Source organism: Clytia hemisphaerica, unplaced genomic scaffold (genome assembly GCF_902728285.1).
Source record: "Clytia hemisphaerica strain Z4C2 unplaced genomic scaffold, Clytia hemisphaerica genome assembly, whole genome shotgun sequence".
In the NCBI taxonomy this organism is placed as follows: Eukaryota; Metazoa; Cnidaria; class Hydrozoa; order Leptothecata; family Clytiidae; genus Clytia; species Clytia hemisphaerica.
Genome location: NW_027103851.1, coordinates 2,607,288 through 2,625,560, shown reverse-complemented (window position 1 = coordinate 2,625,560; position 18,273 = coordinate 2,607,288). Strand labels below are relative to the sequence as shown.

Here is an 18,273-nt window from a genome sequence, read left to right as displayed (position 1 = left end):
CCCCGCTTCCACCAGGCCTGTTATGAAATAGATTTACAGGAAAGGCAGAGGATTCCCCGAGTCTTTTTGAATTTTTAGACCTTGTGATTAATTGAAAGTGTCGGCATCATTTTTTTCATAGTAACCAATTGCAAATTTTTGCTTTCTTTTTGAAGTTTGTGCTGAGGAGGCAGTCAATGATGTTAATGACGTCAGCAACGATATTGATTTGGCAGAAGAAATTGCTTCAGATTTTACTCTAAAAGAAGAACATGCTGTAGAAGATGAAGATGAAGAAAATGAAAGCGAACAAGAAGAAGAACAGGATCAAAATGATGAAGAAGATCAAAGTAATGACGAAATAGCCGAAGATGAAGAGGTAGTGAATATATGTGTTCTTTACAGGGTTGTTTACCTACATGTGTATATATCGCTTTAGCTTTAATCCCAAATATATGCGTTTTTTCCCTTATTTTTATTATTCATCATCCCCGTGATAAGGTCCTGATATTTTATCAATGAAAAGTTTTAGATAGTCTTTGGAATTTTTTCTTAACTTCATTGAAAAGAAATCGAATTTTAGTTAAACATACCCCTTTCTTTTAAATGCACCCCTTGAATGAACGCCCCTCCCCTCCTTTAAGGAAAAATTTTCAATTAACGTCCCCCCCCCCCTAGGAGGGGCGTTTATTTGAAACAGACAGCAAAATGGAAGTATAATATGAATAAAAACTTAGATATGCAACAATAAAAAGTATTCTTTTTGTATTCGAACTAGTTTTGACCCATTTCTACATTCCTAAATTGACATATTTGTACTCAAATAATAATGAAAAGGCAAAATAAGGCTCAAATTCACGTTACCAAATTTTATAAAAGTTTATAAATTTAGATCATATTAGACTTTAAATTATTTAATAAATGTCCCCTTCTTTTAAACACCCCTTCAAAAAAATACCCATTCTAAAAATCCTAAAATTCTGATAAACGCCCGAGGCGTTTTCGAAGTATTACGGTAATTGAAATTCGAGACTATTTTACAATATAATGTCCGCAACCTTACTTGACTAATTTAAAGAGCACCAAACGTAAACACGCAACAAAGATCTTATCATTAGGGTAGACGATGTTATTGTCCGTTACAGTGATATTAAAGGCGGGAAAATATGGTAGTATGGCGTTATGGCGCTACACAGAAATAAATCGGCGGGAGAGTTTCGAAGAAGACTGTCAACTCTACCGACTGTAAACTCTTTTCGGCAAAAAAAACCGTTTGCGAATTTTCTTCGGCTTTGGGTTTTTCTCTTAGATAGTGATTCGCCTTAGACTATAGCATAGCCATACCATTAGGGTAGACTTACTAAATCAATGTACGTAACAAATGCAAGTTATGGTTGAAATATTTCTTTTATTTCTGTTCATTATATAGGAAAGTGACGAAAGTAATGATAACCAGAAACGTGGATTGAATGGCCCTGCAAAAGCTGCTCTTTTAAAAGCTGGTCTTTTCAAAGGTGGATACCTTGGATTTGGATACCCTGGATTTGGATACCCTGGATTTGGATACCCTGGATTTGGTAACCCTGGATTTGGTAACCCTGGATTTGGTAACCCATATTATGGCAATGGTTTTGGTTATCCATATTTCCCATATTGTAAGTGAAATTTTCATTTATCAAATTGATCCAAATGTGTGATTAAATACACTTAATTTTCTGACTGAACCAAAGGAAAACAAGCATTTTTATTAGCATAACGCTTTTAAGCATTTTCAGGATCAAATCTTGAAAAACTTAAGCATTGTAACAAAACCATATTGGAGCCGATTGGAGTTATGTTATTCAATTTTCCCCTTTTTTTTCCAAGATTACCGACCTAATTTGATTCGAGGACGTGTGATTGCACGTAGAGCCGCTTTACCATTGGGATGGAGAGTTTCTGTGCAAATCCGACCCTTGGGAATCGTAAACGGTTTCTCTAGCATCTTACACGCTTCAATTGGTGGAAACAAAAAGAACTACGGTGACAGAGTCCCCGCCATCTTTTTCCGCCCAAAATCCACCCGATTACACATTTGCTCAGCTGTCAATGGACACCCAAACTATTGTTTTGACTCTCATCCGATCCCACGCAACCGCTACACGAACGTTGTCATTCAACAAGTAGAGAAACCTAATTACGGAAACCTTTATTTCTATCAAATCTTCATCAATGGTAGAAAGGTTAGAGATGTCTTAAATACAAAACCACAAGTTTTCCGCAACGTTCAATATTTTGCCAGCAATCCATTCTATCAGCCAGCCATAGCTAACATCCGAAATTTCAGACTCACTAACACACCCAAAAGACGTAAGTTGCTTTCATAACTTATTGTGTAATAAGGGTAATGGTAAAATCTTGGTATTTCAATCAAGTAATGGAAACCTTTGGCGAAATCATCGAAAAAATTGTTTCGATTAAGCTTCATACAATGAAAGCGCAGAAAATCTCAGAGCTTCTGTTCCAATGAGGATCCACTACCATAGTGCGGAAAGGGGTCTGATCCCCCCCTTCTTAAATGACCCCCCTTCTTGGCACCCCTCAACCTTTAAAAATGCCTATCCCCTAAGGGTTTTGGGCTAAATTTTTTATGGTAAAAAGGGAAGGGAAACAGTAAAGAAAACTCTCTGGCAAAGTCTGGCAAATATAATACAACTTTTTAGTGAAAATAAAGAACTTCCTTTCATGCAGACCAAATTTCATAACAGTGCTGGAAAATAATCTACAATATTTGTAAGCCCCCCCCTTCTTAAACGATCCCCTCTCCTTGCTATCCCACCCTTTTCAAAGAAACTTTCTGATCCCCCTTCTTCACTATTTTGGAAGGTGTCACCCCCCCCCCTTAAGAAAGTTCGAGCTATGACTACTTTTGAAAGTTTTAAAGTCAAAAAATTAATAGCCAGTTCATGTATGTGTGTTTTTCTGCGACGGAGACAGTAAGATTCTAATTGTCTAGATCCTGATCAACTGAGGACAACGGTAAACAAGCACTTTTACTGTCTTCGGTTTTGTCGGCGGTCAGAACTGCAGGTTATTCCAAATCACTGCTAGTACAGACACTCCGCCGTCCCTAAAACAACAAATACAAAAACTCGCTATACCTGGGAACCAACTCCGGGAGAATAAAAATGACTAATACATTTTCAAACGGAATCTATCTTTCTTTAGCCATCACTGCTCTGGTGAAGAGCACAGTCATCCAAAAAGTTCCAGTTCTACCATCGACATGGAGAGTCACATTCCAACTTCGTCCTTATGCAGCAGTAAGTGGAGACTCGAGCATCTTGCATGCTTCAATTGGTGCGACGCAAAGAATTACGGTGATAGAAACCCTGCTGTTTTCTTCATTTCGGGAACAACTCGATTAAGAATCTGTTCAGCAATCAGTGGAAACATTAACCAGTGCTGGGATAGTCCTACTCCAATCCCATTGTCTCGTTACAGCACCATCCTCATCCAACAAGTTCTCAGACGTACGCATGGTTATTACAAAACCTTCTTTGAAATCTCCATCAATGGTCGACTTGTTCATAGAGTGATCAACAGTACACCGCGTGCTTTCAAAAATGTCAGCTATTTCGCCAGTAACCCTTTCATCCAAGCTGCTATTGGTGACATCAGAAATTTCAAATTACGTACCTTTGTCAAGAAATACTAAATAAATAAGCATATTGATAATATATGATTTATTTGAAAAGAAGGTGTCGGTAGTTTTGTATTTTTTTTTGCATATTCTCTTAACATTCTTAACGGATTTATATCAAAAAGAACGTTTCTTTTCCAAAAATCAATCTCCATCCATTTTATGTCCTCAAAACATAGTCATTTAGAAAGTTTGATTCTGTGAAGGAAATAGATATACACGTTGTCTTTTTATAAGAACAAACTATACAAGAACATAAGGCTTCGATGGCCTAAATGTTAAGAACAAGTTAAGAACATTTTAAGGCTTTGCAGACTCTAGAACACCGAATTTCATAGGAAAATGGACAAAAATACTTAAAAAAATGGTAAAAATAAGAACATGTTCAGAATATTTTTAGGCTTAAAACTAAAAAAGTTAAGCATCCTAAGGCTTCAAAAATTTTGGATGTTCTTATAAAAAAACGTGTAGCATAAAGCACATACACAATTTTTTATATGAACCAGTAAATTCTGGCTCAGGCTGCAGGCTGTTTTTAGTTGTTTTTTTAATTGGTCAGCCCCGGTGACCCTTCAAATCTCTTTCACGATTTTTTTCTTCGTTTAAGACTCAACTTATAATTCCGTTTTCGGATTATTTTCGGAAAACAAGCTATCGGGAAAACTTTGGCGCGAAAAATATTTTTTCTTGGAAGAGAAAAGAAACACATAACTTCATTGAAAGATTTGCGCATAATAATAAAAGAACGCTATAATTGAAAAGAAGAAAGTGAAAAATGATTTTTTTTGTGTATTCAATAAATTGAAAGAAGCTATTGCATTTGTAAATAAATAGAGAGTGTAAAAGAAAGTTTTTTATGATTGGTTCGTTTTTGTGTGTGTAAGGAAAGGAACGTCAAAGTGTGGCGCAACATAAACTTAGAATCGTCATAACTTTTGATTGAGTTATCGAAACTGGACGGAATTTCCTAAGCAGCTCCCTCAATATAAAATGCCCTATTCATTCACATATACTAGGTTTAACACGCCATTTAAATCAATTTGAATCAATTGACTATTCCCAGCTGGCACACAACGTTGTTTCAACGTTTATCTAACGTTCACAACATCCATATAACGTTAGGTGAACGTCGAAACAACGTTGTGTGCCAGCTGGGTTCTTTTCAAGTGATTATACTAGACAGCTAACCGTGCCCCGGGGGAGGCACTTAGGCAAAATTGGGTACGGGGACTTTTTTAGGCGTGTGTATCTGACAGGGTCGATTTTTTATTATTTTGGACAATATTCAGGGTGGAAAACAGAAAATCTTTCAAATTTTTGTCTACTTTTATTTTCAGAGCGAAAATGGGAAAAAATTTCAATTTTTTGTTCAGACAGGGTCCTAATTTTGCCAAAAATTCATATCTGACAGGGTCCATATTTCAAACTCCAGCGGCACGTCCCCGTTGGTCGTCAAGGTCAATGCCCCCCCCCCTCCGGGAACCGTGCACACTCAACTATATACGAGGGGCGGCCTTGACTGGAGAAAAAATAAATAAATCAACATAAAAATGCCAAAAATGAGCAAAAAGCCGCAGTGAACATTTTATAAAGCGGCCGCCTCGGATACTTTCTCAGAGAATAAAGAGCAACAGGTTTAAGACATTAAGAAATAATCTATCACATCTATGTCTGCTTTGGACAAATTCAACTTTGTGTTAAACTTTTTTTGTCTAAAGTTCAACCAAAACAGGGTTATGAGCTTTTCATTAGATTTTTTTATTGTACTTCCTTCTAATCGTTTTAAGCTTATTGGGCTGACCTTCCAGCGCAGCTGGTTTATTTTTAATCTTAAATGTTCTTATTGTAATATGACATAATAATATTTTATTCGGTTTGTGCCCTCAGTGTTTTTAATCAAAAAATTTGATGGGTAAATTTATGTTCACTTTAAAACCTTTGTTCGTAGTTTCTCTTGATTTTTGATTGAGTCATGGTCTTATTTAGTTGTTCTTCAATATTCGCTAGAGCTGATCCTCAGATTGTTCTCGATCTGTTCTTAGGTATTTGCCAATTTTCAGCCTCGTGTTCTTATAAAATTGCTCATATAACAAAGCGTGTACCGGAGCAATGATTTGATTGTTTCGTGAAAATTTGGAACATCCTTCTCATTTACAGATGGTTTTCGGTGAAAATTTCAAAAAAAATATTTTTTTTAACCTCGTGGTAAGCTTTCATTGATAGCAAATAGAAAACGTTTTTTTGGGGCCTACTCCGGCGACAAACTTAAGTCTCACTATAACCCTTCATAAATTTCATATAAATAGGACCAAAACAAAAATTAAAGGCTTTGTTTTTACACAAGTCTTTATGTTTCATATCAGACACATACTTCATGTCAGGACAGTGTTTCCGTATTGTTATACTTTGCGGAATAAACAAAAAAAAATTTTCTCTTCCTGTTTCTGACCAGCCTTAATCTAGATTTGTGTCAATTCAATGTGAAAAAAACTTGTAAATATCATCAGTACCAGTATCAAATACACGTTTTTTTTTATTAGAACTTAGTTTATAAGAACATATAGGCTGAAATTCGAAAAATTAAGAACATCTTTCTTAAGAACATGCCCAGCCTCAGTTTGGAACAAAATGACAAGAAACTACAATATTTTCCTCTTTTTAAGCAGTTTTAACCGAATTTAGGGGTGGAACTTCAAAAGTCGAGAGTCAAATATTGTCCAAATTTTGCCCAATTTAAGTGCTCTTTATTTTGTATGATATTTTCGATTTAGAGTAGTCTGAAAAATTAAGAACGCATTTAAGAACATTTTAGGCTGAAAATTGCTAAAAAAAATAAGCACATCCAAGCTCAGCCAAATTTTAGGTGTTCTAATAAAAAAAAAACGTGTACACGGAGATTTAGGTTAGGTATGTTTTTGATAGGCTGGCCAATATGAATCAACTCCGGCGAAAACTCTTAGCAAGCCTGGTGCATTGATAAACATGAATATTTATTGAGGCGTAACTTTTTCCAGGCCTTGGCCCTGGACACATAGATATCACGGTATCGGTATTGCTGATGGTGAGCAAACGGCAAAAGTAAAGAATACTTTCTCGTGGTAATAAACCCAGCTGGCACACAACGTTGTTTTAACGTTCATTTAACGTTATATAAACGTTGTGAACATTAAATAAACGTTGAAACAACGTTCTGTGCCAGCTGGGAAAGTTAAAGGGACATAAAAGTAATAAAATCGAAACATTCCGCGAACCACGTGTCATTAAAGAGAAGAAGTAAAATCACGTGTCCAAAACAAACTTGTAAAACAATTGAAACAATCAAAATTAGCCATATTTGTTTTTATTTTTTATTTTGACATGTGACAATTTTTTTGATTTTGTATCCTGCTGCATACGGTTTGTTTACAAATTTCGTCAGTACTTTAATGCCCCTTTTAGACTTTAAGAAGGTCAATCTTCTTTTGTGTTGGACAATTATTATTAAGAGCTTTTATTCAGCGGAAATAGTCTCGTGAAAGTCTTGAAACCATGGCAAAACGATGAAGAACTAACAAAAATATGGTATAGATAATATTTGCTAATTAGATGAAAGTGAAGAATAAATTATATATTAGGTGACAAAATTTCAAAACCATCGAAACATTTTGTGAGTTTTATGTTTAATGTCATGAAAATATATCTGACGACAAACTTATCTAAAGTTGAAGATTGCAGGCTAAAAGAAATCATAACAGAATTCGAAGAAGATTCCCATTAATCAAGATGGTACCGTTAAAAATTCTCTCCATTTTAGCAACTGCAGGTACAATTTTTTTCTAAATTTTTTTTTCCAAAATAATAAATAATAATTCTTAAAAGGCTTTTATAGCGTAATATGATTGGAATCAAAAAATTTGGTGCGGATCGATTTTTTGTTTTGAAAAGACTTCTGATGACAGAAAAATTTTCTTGTTTTTATTACAGCATGTTGCATGGGAATACAAACTCAAAAAGGCGTCAACATTCCTGGGAGTAAGTTGAGTACTTTTTTTCAAGTCCTTTAACAATCTCCTTGCTTTTTTCTCCTATACATTCTTTATTAAAAGAACCAGTAAAGTTTTGTTAATGTTCAGTTGTTCTCATTTTTGGACACTTGAGTTTAAAACTGTTCTTATCTCCCTCTTATTTTCAGGGTAAAATTTAGGTATCTTAGCCTTTATACCCAATTTTTATTACTTTTGACTTTTAAATTGCTTGAAAATCAGCATTTTCAGACATAGCATTATTCTTAAAATTTCTTTAATTTTTCAGCGATTTTCTTGAGTCAATTTGTTCTTATAAAACTGTTCTAATAGAAAAACAGATTTTAAGGAAAGAGGAAATTTCGAAACAATCGATCTAACTCAGAACCTATGGTTCATTCCAGTTAAAGGACAAGAGAGTAAGAAGTTTGAGCTCTTAGTAAAGAAGTCTCACTTGATTACTTACTACAGGCTAAGATTCCTGGTGTAGAGCATATATTTAGGTCTTATCTGGTACCCAGATGGTGAAATTTTCATCCGACACGCTAAAGCTCTGAAGACCGGGAAAATTTTGAACATCTGGAAGGTTCACATTACGGAATTTTGCGAGATCGCGTCAACAATTTTGCAGTGTGAGGTCTGGTAACCCAGCCCTCGTTTTCGGAGATTGGCGGGTCCAACCGAAATATTTATAGCTTTACACGCAAGGGCTGTTTAACCCAACTGAGGATCAAAGGCCGACTATTATTCCACTCCGATGGGGAATTGGCCCGCTCCTTTAGAGCTTTAGTGTGGGCGGCCGCCAATCCGCCATCGGAATATCAGATAAATTTAGGCCTGATAGCGAAGCAAGTCTCGCAGTTTCTAGTTAATCTTTTACATCACTGAATTTGTAAAAAAAAAAATTCTTTAAATATCATTTGACAGTTTCCCTTGAAGAAACGACAAGCATTCATAACCAAATTCGACATCTTCACAAAGACACAAAAGATTTGCAAGGCAGCGAAGAGCTACAAGATCAAGCCGCCAAATGTGCAATGTCAATCTTAGATCAAGACGAGGATCCTTGCAAAGAACAAAGTCAATTTGGCATCAATATGGGTCACTATAAGAAATTCTTGAATGCAACTTCCTTGAAAACAACGATAGTTCATTGGTAAAAGAACTTTCTGTTTCATTGGTCCGGCCTGCTTAAAACCATAGGTCCGAAAATGAGTTGAAATTTCTCGAACAAACATGGGAAACAAATTAATTTGTTCGAATTAAGGAAATTTCGAGTTAGGATGGAAGTAAGGCTTATAAGGCATTGTTAACTGAAGGGAACATAAGACTTGTTCGAGTTAAGGAGACATTCGAGTGATAGAGGTTCGAGTTAACAAAACTCCACTGTACCCTCCCTACCTTGCTCTTCTGTCTTCTTCTATCATGGGAGTATTGTTTATTCCGACCAACATCAAGCATTAACTAGATCTTTCAGCCAAATTTCATTGAATTTTATTTAAATTCAATTGAAGGCTGGAAGAGAACTTCAAATCCATGTAGAAAATCTTTCCATTTAAATTTACAAAGGAATTCCACTTCATTTCATTGTTATACACCAACGTAATGTTTTTCAACAGTATTCACATTTTGATATGACGGTTCCGTTTTGCTCCGAAATGAAATGAAGCCATTCTATTGGTGAGAAATGACGTAAATATTGAATTTAACCAATAGGATTCAGTACAAAAACGGAACCGTTACGGGCGAACGTGATCTTAGACCATGTTCACACGTTACTGTTCCGTTTCCCTCCGGTATGATTTTCGTTACAGATCTAGTGTGTTCATATTGGTTTCGGAACGTTTCGGAGCAAGAAAACAGAGAAGTTCCGTTCCGATGAAAAATGTGGATCGAAACCGTTTCCATCTGTTTTTCTTTGTAACGTCTTCTTTTTTGACGTTTCGAATTTTGACGTTTACACTTGTTTCGGAACCGTTTCTCTTCGTTTCGGAACGGAACCGTAATGTCTGAACGTGATAACAATAATATCAAACTTGACAGGACATTTCTCCTCTCATCCACAAGGTACCATGAGTTGAGGAGAGTGAATTTCACCAGTGATGATTGGGCCCTAAAGATGGCGAATGATTTCTCGAAATATGCCAATGGATCACAGGTAGTTTTTCTTGCACGCGTTTTTTTTATAAGAACATCCAAAATTTTTGAAGCCTCAGGATTGAGTTTTGAGCCTAAGAATGTTCTTATTTTCACCATTTTGTGAGCATTTTTGCCCATTTTCTTAAAAATTTGGCTATTTTAGAGTCTGCAAAGCCTTAACGTTCTTAACTTGTTCTTAACATTTTGGCCATCGAAGCCTCATTTGTTCTTATATATATAACATAGTTTGTTCTTATAAAAAAACATGTAAACAATTTAAACATCCGTCGATGAGCCTCCCACACAAGCAAATCTAACTACTAATCCACTTTTTCATTCTAAATCAAACCCACACTTCGAAGAATTTAACACCTTTAGATTTTCCTTACACGACGTTCACTGCATAGAATTACAGACTAATTTTGGACACCACCTTCTCACAGAACCTGTAGGATTTTTTAATTCAATGGAGGTAAAAATATGGTCTGAAACATAATGGAGATTGATATTCCCATATCTTTTTTGGCTGGGGATTTAAATTCTTTTGTTCTTCAACTCAGAAATATCAGTTGGGATGGGGAAAATAGCATAATACCCAGACGGTGTCAATCGAACGAATCAATTGCGAATCAATCGAATAATTGCGATTCAATTGTCAAACGCTGTCGAATTCTAACGGAATATTACCCAGGATTTACCGTTAAATCACTTCGATTACGTTCGATTGTATTTGATTACTTTCGATTGATTTATTCGATTAATTCAATTGAAGTCGCTCGCATTATTCTCTCCTGTACGGTACTTACGCGCTCGCTCTCATCTGATTTCCCGATGGCGTGTTGACGGCCGCCCACGCTAGAGCCTTAAAAGGAGTGAAAATTTAATTGTAGGCAAACTTATCGAAAAGAATCGATTAGTAATGGAACCAATCGAAAGTGGTTCGTAATCGAACACAATCGAATATTACCCAGGAACCGGCCGTTCGATTGAGATTCGATTGCGTTCGACAGTCGAATTGCAATTATTCGATAGCGTTCGATTGCATTCGATTGGTTCAATTGCGATTTTCGTTCGAACTTGTGATTGACACCGTCTGGTAATATTTTACAGTGAGGATTGGTTTATTTAATTGTTGATTTGTGGGGACAAAATTTGGAGGGTAATATTTCACCAAAAACAATATTTTCAAAGGGGTCCCGGCAGCGGGTCTGTGAGAAGGGAAATTGAATTCTTTATTTCTTGTTTCTTGTTAATAGACGATATCGGCTTAAAAGACTTAAAACGAAAAAATCCAACGAAAATCTGCAAAAACGGAAATTTCCGGCTCGGTCATTTTTTGAGCATTGCGAATACGCATCATTCTGCAAAAAATCAGAGAAAAAAATAAGGATGAAAATTCGAGAAAATGTCAAAAACCGGTTTTTCCGGCATATTTCCGGCATTTTCGGCCGGAAAAAATGTTTTTCGAAAATCGGGCTCCGTCACATTTTAGGTATTGTCATTTTGCATCAGTGTGCAAAATTTCATAAAAAAAATATAAAGTACAGCTCGAAAAATTCAAGAAATACTGTCCTTCCGGCGAAATCAGGTTGTTTCGGCGATTTTTTCAATAGTTCCGGCTTCAAAAATCAATTTTATTGAAAATTGAAACATACTTAATGGTGGGCATTGCTATTAATAATGTTTTTGAATGAAAAAACAACCAATTGTAAGGAAAAAGTCCAATGAAAATCCAAATAATCCGGCATTTTCGGCCGGAAAAAAATTTTTCTCAAAAATCGGGCTCCGTCACATTTTGGGCATTGCCATTTTGCATCATTTTGCCAAAAATCAGAAAAAACTAATGAGCCAATCCTGAGAAAAGCTGGTAACAGATGGTCGGACGGACGGACGGACGAACATGGGTTAATTTATAGGACCTCCAAGGTAGGTCCAAAATTTTAGGAAAACGTTGCTATGGACTACAATAAGACAAAAGAAATTAAATTTGTTGTTCTACTGGCCCGACCGACCCTGTTTTTTACCGAAATTGAATAAAAAATGATATTGCATTTTCACTGTTGTGAATGTTACAGATCGGTTATTAAATAGAATTGCAATTGCGTAAAAGGGCTCTGAATGTATTCCACAGCCTTTATAGGCATGACATTATTAATTTCAAGCACTTTTGAATACATTCTAAGCTTCATTAAATGAAGAGGGTTAAGTTCGAACCATATAAGATTCAAGCAATTCTTTTTGTACTTTTCAAACCTTAAATATGAAAAACAAAATTTACTAACCGACCATCCGACCGACCGATCGACCCAAAAGAATAACAATTTTAAGTTATTTCGCCTAAGAAAGTTAATAATAGATTAAACTTACTCTCCATAGATTATTTGGAAAGGAACCACTCATGTCGGATGTGGAGGTGCCACCAAAGCCGGAATCCCACCAGCCAGCGTCTTCGTTTGTTTATACAACCCTGCAGGGAATAAAATGAATACTGTGTCTTCAATGGACCTCATCAAGAATCTGGGAGCAAAGAAACATCCTAATAAACATATCCTTCATGATAATGGTACGTGTTGCTTTTTTATAAGAAAAAAATTACAAAAACATGAAACTAGATTTCGGCAAACACAAAACGAAGAAAGATAAGATGAAAGACCAACAGAGCCAAAGTTTTTACTTCTGTAAACCAAATGTTAAATATTGGGCCCTTCGGGTTCCTTTCAGCTGGACAAAAAGATACAATACTCTCCTGTAATTCAAATCTTTCCCTAATTGCTATAAGATTCTCATGTCCCTTGAAAATCGAATTAGAGAAGCAACTTTACCCCTGGAGGGTAAAGGCACTCATATGGTCCGACCCACGGCATGTGCCACCCTTAAGGATGTAAGGGTGTACTTATGATAGAGTGCACTACAAGGGTCTTCTTTTAGCTGGCTACCATGTGTTTTGGGACTGCTGAATTGCGAGTCTGACAGTAAAAATCGGATCAATTTTTACAGTTGTAACAACTCGCACCCATTGTGTCGACACTGTAAGGGTCAGAAACGTTGGGTAAAATGCACTGTAAGGGTACCTTTTCACTGCTCAAGGGCTGCACTGTTAGGGCGCAATTTTGGAAGCCATTTTTTTGGTGGCACATACCGTCCTTTAGCAATCAAGGACCAACACCCCCCCCCCACCAGAACTTTATTTCTAATCGTTACCTTTTTTCAAACAATAGAGAAGTTTTCGCTCAGATTTTAAAGCAATCTCAAAAAGTTTTCCTGTTTATTCGAAGACAGTTTGAGAATATTTTATTTTAAAGTCGTTTGAGTCAGAGAAAAAGATACGGGTAGCCTCTATATACACTCCATATTGGCTTCTAGCATTGATTTATTCGATTTCTTTTTAATTTGTAGGAGATTGCAAAGACTACCACGGCCTTTGCAAACAAATACCAGTCTACAATGAGGCGTTACGAGAAGCAACATGTGACTTGGCTGCACATCGAAGCAAAGTCAGAGATTGGTGCCCTAAAGCGTGTGGAGCTTGTTAAATGCTTAGTATTTTCAAATCATGTGTTGTATAAAAAGAATGCTAATTTTATGATATCTTTCAATCCATAAATAAAGGCTTTTGAAAATTATTTTACAGGGAGCCATTCATCAAGAACGTACGCAGTGAATAAAGGGGGAAGGGGAGTGGGGGTTTAGCAAAAGCTAAGTACCACTATTGTTTGACTGGGGTCATTTCTATATCGTTCTCTGCGTACAAGCTGGCGGGGGTGTCAAATATTTTGATAATCTTTGCGTACGTACTTATATATGAATGACCCCTAGTAGTGATCATGTTGTAAGAATTTTTTTCCTCTTCGTTTTTTCTGCCCTATTTCAATGATATTCCACTCGTGAATAACTTTTCTAACATTATTACACCGCAAAGTTCAGCCTTTTTCGAAACCTTGACACAATTTCATGCAAGCATAGTTTGCCCCTGATATTGAAAATAAACCTTTTAATAAAGTCAAATTACTCTCTCATACCCCCTGCTCACAGACCCACTGGGAACTCTTCCCGCCCGAAAAATTGTCCTAAACATCGTCCCCGGTGGAAAATTACCCTCCAATTTTTGTCCCCATTGAAAATATGAAATACACAAAACTTGATTCTTTTTTCTCATCCCCGCTTAATTTTCTGACTTGAAAACAAAATAATTAAATTCCCCAGCCATAAATAATATGGGAATTTCAATCCCCATCGGGTTTCAGTCCGTTATTTTTAACCCCACTGGTTAAAGAAATCCTACCGGGTCTGTGAGAAGGGAGTGTCCCCTCGGACGAGAAAAAGAAAGATACCTACTGGTGTATTTTAAAAATCGCTAAACTTCGAGAAAAGTTTGGAAATGAAATGTATAATTCTAACAAAAATATTCAAGCAGTTCAACTGAATAAAAAAAGAGTCCGTCAAAATCTAGATAATACTGTAGGGGCATTTTTTTAAAGACGTTTTTTATAAAAACAACAATATAAGAAAATAAGACTTCCATTGCCAAATTAATAATAACAAGCCGGAACGCTGATTGGACCTAGCTGATGAATATAAAATTAAAGTGGAAGTGATTTCCGGCATTTTCGACCGGAAAAATTTTTTTTTCGAAAATCGGGCTCCGTCACATTTTAGGTATTGTCATTTTGCATCAGTGTGCAAAATTTCATAAAAAAATATAAAGTACAGCTCGAGAAATTCAAGAAATATAGTCTTTCCGCCGAAAATAGGTTGTTCCGGCGATTTTTAAATAGTTCCGGCATCAAAAATCAATTTTATTTAAAATTGAAACATGCTTGATGGCGGGCATTGCTATTAATAATGTTTTTGAATGAAAAAAACAACCAATTATAAGGCAAAAGTCCAATGAAAATCCAGAAAAACGGCGATTTCCGGCAAATCAAAAATCGGACTCGGCCATGTTTAGGGCATTGTTAATACGCATCTTTGAGCAAAAAATCTGAAAAAACTAATGAGCCAATCTCGAGAAAATGCCAAAAAAATAGTTTTTCCAGCATATTTCCGGTATTTTCGACTGGAAAATTTTTTTTTCCAAAAATCGGGCTCCGTCACATTTTGGGCATTGCCATTTTGCATCCTTGTGCCAAAAATCTGAAAAAACTAACGAGCCAATCTCGAGAAAAGCTTCAACACAAAGGAAAATATCATGGCAAAGAAAACGGACTGTGTTGTAGCGAAAGAAGATTGAGATTGTTGCACATCAAAATGGCTTAAAAGTGATTATGTTATGAAAATATGAGTGTTCAAATGGTGCAATTGAAAAAGAGAAGGGTGAATCAAAAGGTCACCGGAACACAGATTTATATGATCGACTGGAGCTCTGTAAATGTTATCAAATGTCAGATAATGGTAAGAAAGAGTGTGGATTGAGTTAAAACAAAAGTTCAAGGCACAAAGCTTCAGTACATCCTTGTGGTGTCACCAGCCAATCACTTTGCCCAAATTTACATAGAGACAATTCAAAATAGCTGATTCCATGAGAGAGTAAACTATGTCATAGCTGTTTCTCTCTGACCGTGAAGTCCTTGACTCAATTCAAGATGGAGACCTAGAGTAGGCTAACTTAAAGGGAGACAATCAATTAGTATTTTGTTATGAATTGTGTATATTATTTTTATTGTCGTTATACGGCATACGATAGAAGTGAGGTCCTTGAATCAACTCATGATGGAGAGCTTGAGTAGATCAATTTGTATTTTGTTATGAACTGTGTATATTTTTACCGTCGTTTCAAAATACGGCATACGATAGAGATAAATAAATGTTGTGCATTGTAATTTAATTTTTTTAATAAAAAAACGCATTTTTCAATTTTTTGAAAAGACTATTATTTATTTAAATGAAATTTCTCTCATTATTTACTCTTGCGTTGATTTTGGGAGGACCACCCGTAGAAGAAAACAAAGGGAACTCAAATGTTACCACGTAGATAAAAAAAGGCGTCGACGGATCAGTATATGTACTTACCTTCTCCGAGACCCCAGCTTCTCCTTTATACTTTGACGTGAAACGGTTATAGATGAGATGTCCCAATTTCCAACAAATAAAATTGACCGGTATACCCTGTGGTTGGCCGCAAATGACCGGAACTATCTCTTCGATAATAATGTCCGCAATCTCTTCAGCGGGAAGTACGCACGAGTAAGTGATGCAACGTTGATATAGAAAAGCTAAAAAAAAGAACAAAAAATGCAATCTCCGTCTCTGTCCGTCAAACCAAAAAGTTTGGGCTTCAACTGCGAAATTACTTCAACGAAATGCAATTTTTGTATGAACGCATGGAAAACTTATAGGAACTTCACTAAAAATGAGTTGACCAAACCAGTTTTAAAGCATTACACCCCGATATCATAGTTAATGTTTGCGAGTTGACTAGGTATCCCCCAGACGTCCGGAGGGAATACATAGTCCAAAATCAATGTAATAGGGCGTAATGTAATATTACCTTATCGGCCCTTTTTACACCGGCCCTTATTGGCGTTATTTTAAGGCTCGTGGCGTAATAAGGGCCAGCGTTAAAAAGGCCGGCGTTAAATTAGGGCCGACGTAAACAGGGCCGATAAGGTATACAATAATGAAATTCGATGAGTTCTACCTTTCTTGTTACGTGTTTGTCGAGCTTCTGTGATAAAATTATTTCTGGGTGATTCCTTTATATTGATCGGCGCGTTTCTTGGTCTTTTTATCGTTCATCTTTGTCGTGTCTATGGACTTCATTTTCACATACCCTGGGAAAAACAAGCAAGAAAAAGTCAATAGAATATTATTTCTCATAATTTTGAGCTGGACCGTTGACTCATCTTGCTGAGATGACGAAATTTGAATTGATAAAAAATGACGTCAAAAACAAAAAAAAAGTGAGCAAAATATTTTCAAACTTAAAAAACATTTCACAAAAGTATTTCATTATTCGTGGTAGCAAGAATGGAAAAGCAAGTTCAGAAGTAGCAGATATCATCGACTAAAATGTCTGTAAGTCATTTTCTTTTCTCTTTTTGTTTTACTTGTTATGACATACAGTTGTCTAGCCTAACCCTCTTTTTTTATTGCTTGCAGTTAACTGTTGCTATCATTTTTGTTGATTATAAGATGTTGCGCAGCGAACATTTTCCCCTTTGGCCGCCGGCGTAGGTAGGGGCAGTAGGCTTACCAAGTGACAGTATGTGTGACGAAAAAATTGGCTTTTAGAATTGCATCCTTACAGTGCAGCAAAAATATGGTGAAATTCATACCCTTACAGTGCATTTTTCTTAAATTTTTAACTCTTTTAGAGTAAAAAATCTGAATTTTCCGGCGAAAATTTGCAGTTTTTCCTGGATTTCCTGACATTGCATTTCTGCTATCTTAATAAACATAGCCCTTAGCCGCTGCAAATACACGTTGGTCAATTTGCCTGACTGCCCCTCCCCCCATAGTCAATGTTTCTTGTATGAAGAAAAATTAAAGATAGTTCGTGAAATCAATAAAAGGTTTTCGACGTTGAGTAAGAGAACTAGAGCCACCGTTCACGAAAAAGCCTTGGGAGTATTAGATCGTTCAGCTTTAAAAGTTTCCAAACTTTATGTAGAAAAGAAATTTCTATGTTTCTATGTTTATTAGGTTAAAACGTATGGTATTGCCCAGTTTTTTCATCGGCTCAACGATTTGAACCTGACTACTTTACTACTGACTTTTATTAAGGAAAAAAAATTCCAGGGGGGTCTGCAGAAGTGATTTTTAATTTATCCAGTGGGTAAACAATTATTCTTGAATTTCCAGGGGGTGAACAACTTAGTTCGTCCACCCTCACTTTAAGACATGAAAGAATCTTTTCTAAGGGTTCTTTGCAAATTTTGCCGTTTTCCAGGGGGCACCTACACTTTTCCAAGAAATTTGTTTTCACTTGAAAAGGCTCGTCCACCCACATATATGGAAATTTTATGCAACAGCCCAATGTCGGTAAAAAAGTGATAGAAAAATGATAAAATTTAAAATAGTCTGTGGTAAAAGAACAAGGGAGGATACCAGGTTACCTAGAACAAATGGTGTTAATTGGAAGATAGTTAAGGCAACAATTTTTGGCGACTTTTCAAAAATTCTTTGAATCACGTATCAAAAAAATCATAAATCAAATAAAAAATTGACGTCAAAATATTAAACGAAAAGAGAATAATTTGAAAAAGCAGAAACAGTCAACAATGATGGACCATGCACAAGAGACTCAAAACAGATAACCATTTGAAAATGCAAGGAGGGCAAATATCCAAAACACAATGGGAAACACAAGACAAAGGGTAAGCCAATATTATATTGAATTATATTATATTGAGAGCTCAAGGAGAGGGGATGAGAGGTGCGTCAAGTGAAAGAGTTCAAACAACTTTGGCTCTTTCACAGCAAAAAGCGAGCGCGTATTTCGGCGGAGCCTCTCCTTGCGCTGCTCAATCTTTC

General features: G+C 36.1%; 2 protein-coding genes and 1 long non-coding RNA gene across 3 annotated transcripts in view; 1 reads left to right on the top strand and 2 right to left on the bottom strand.

Moving 5' to 3' along the window:
• Positions 1-16,009, bottom strand: part of LOC136807789 (uncharacterized) — a 53,149-nt gene extending 37,140 nt beyond the window's left edge. The window contains exons 1-2 of the long non-coding RNA XR_010846719.1: positions 15,811-16,009; positions 12,169-12,268 (exon numbers count right to left, since the gene is read on the bottom strand). This is a non-coding gene — a long non-coding RNA (uncharacterized lncRNA). The remainder of the gene's footprint in view (positions 1-12,168; positions 12,269-15,810) is intronic.
• LOC136807788 (uncharacterized) lies at positions 7,325-13,409 on the top strand. The gene is made up of 6 exons (XM_067064413.1): positions 7,325-7,463; positions 7,625-7,672; positions 8,590-8,818; positions 9,730-9,820; positions 12,178-12,364; positions 13,198-13,409. The coding sequence occupies exons 1-6, from the start codon at positions 7,424-7,426 to the stop codon at positions 13,332-13,334; spliced, it is 732 nt and encodes a 243-aa protein (XP_066920514.1). The 5' UTR covers positions 7,325-7,423; the 3' UTR covers positions 13,335-13,409.
• Positions 16,010-16,476: 467 nt separating the features above from the next.
• Positions 16,477-18,273, bottom strand: part of LOC136807840 (uncharacterized) — a 24,240-nt gene continuing 22,443 nt past the window's right edge. The window contains exon 5 of the mRNA XM_067064462.1: positions 16,477-16,571. Coding sequence (XP_066920563.1) covers positions 16,477-16,571 — 95 coding nt within the window. The remainder of the gene's footprint in view (positions 16,572-18,273) is intronic.

Excerpts from the sequence above, each read along its gene's own strand:
- LOC136807788 (XM_067064413.1), top strand. The coding sequence starts at position 7,424 with ATGGTACCGTTAAAAATTCTCTCCATTTTAGCAACTGCAG. Across the intron at positions 7,673-8,589 it reads AGGCGTCAACATTCCTGGGA|TTTCCCTTGAAGAAACGACA; the intron begins GTAAGTTGAGTA and ends ATCATTTGACAG. Across the intron at positions 12,365-13,197 it reads ACATATCCTTCATGATAATG|GAGATTGCAAAGACTACCAC; the intron begins GTACGTGTTGCT and ends TTTAATTTGTAG.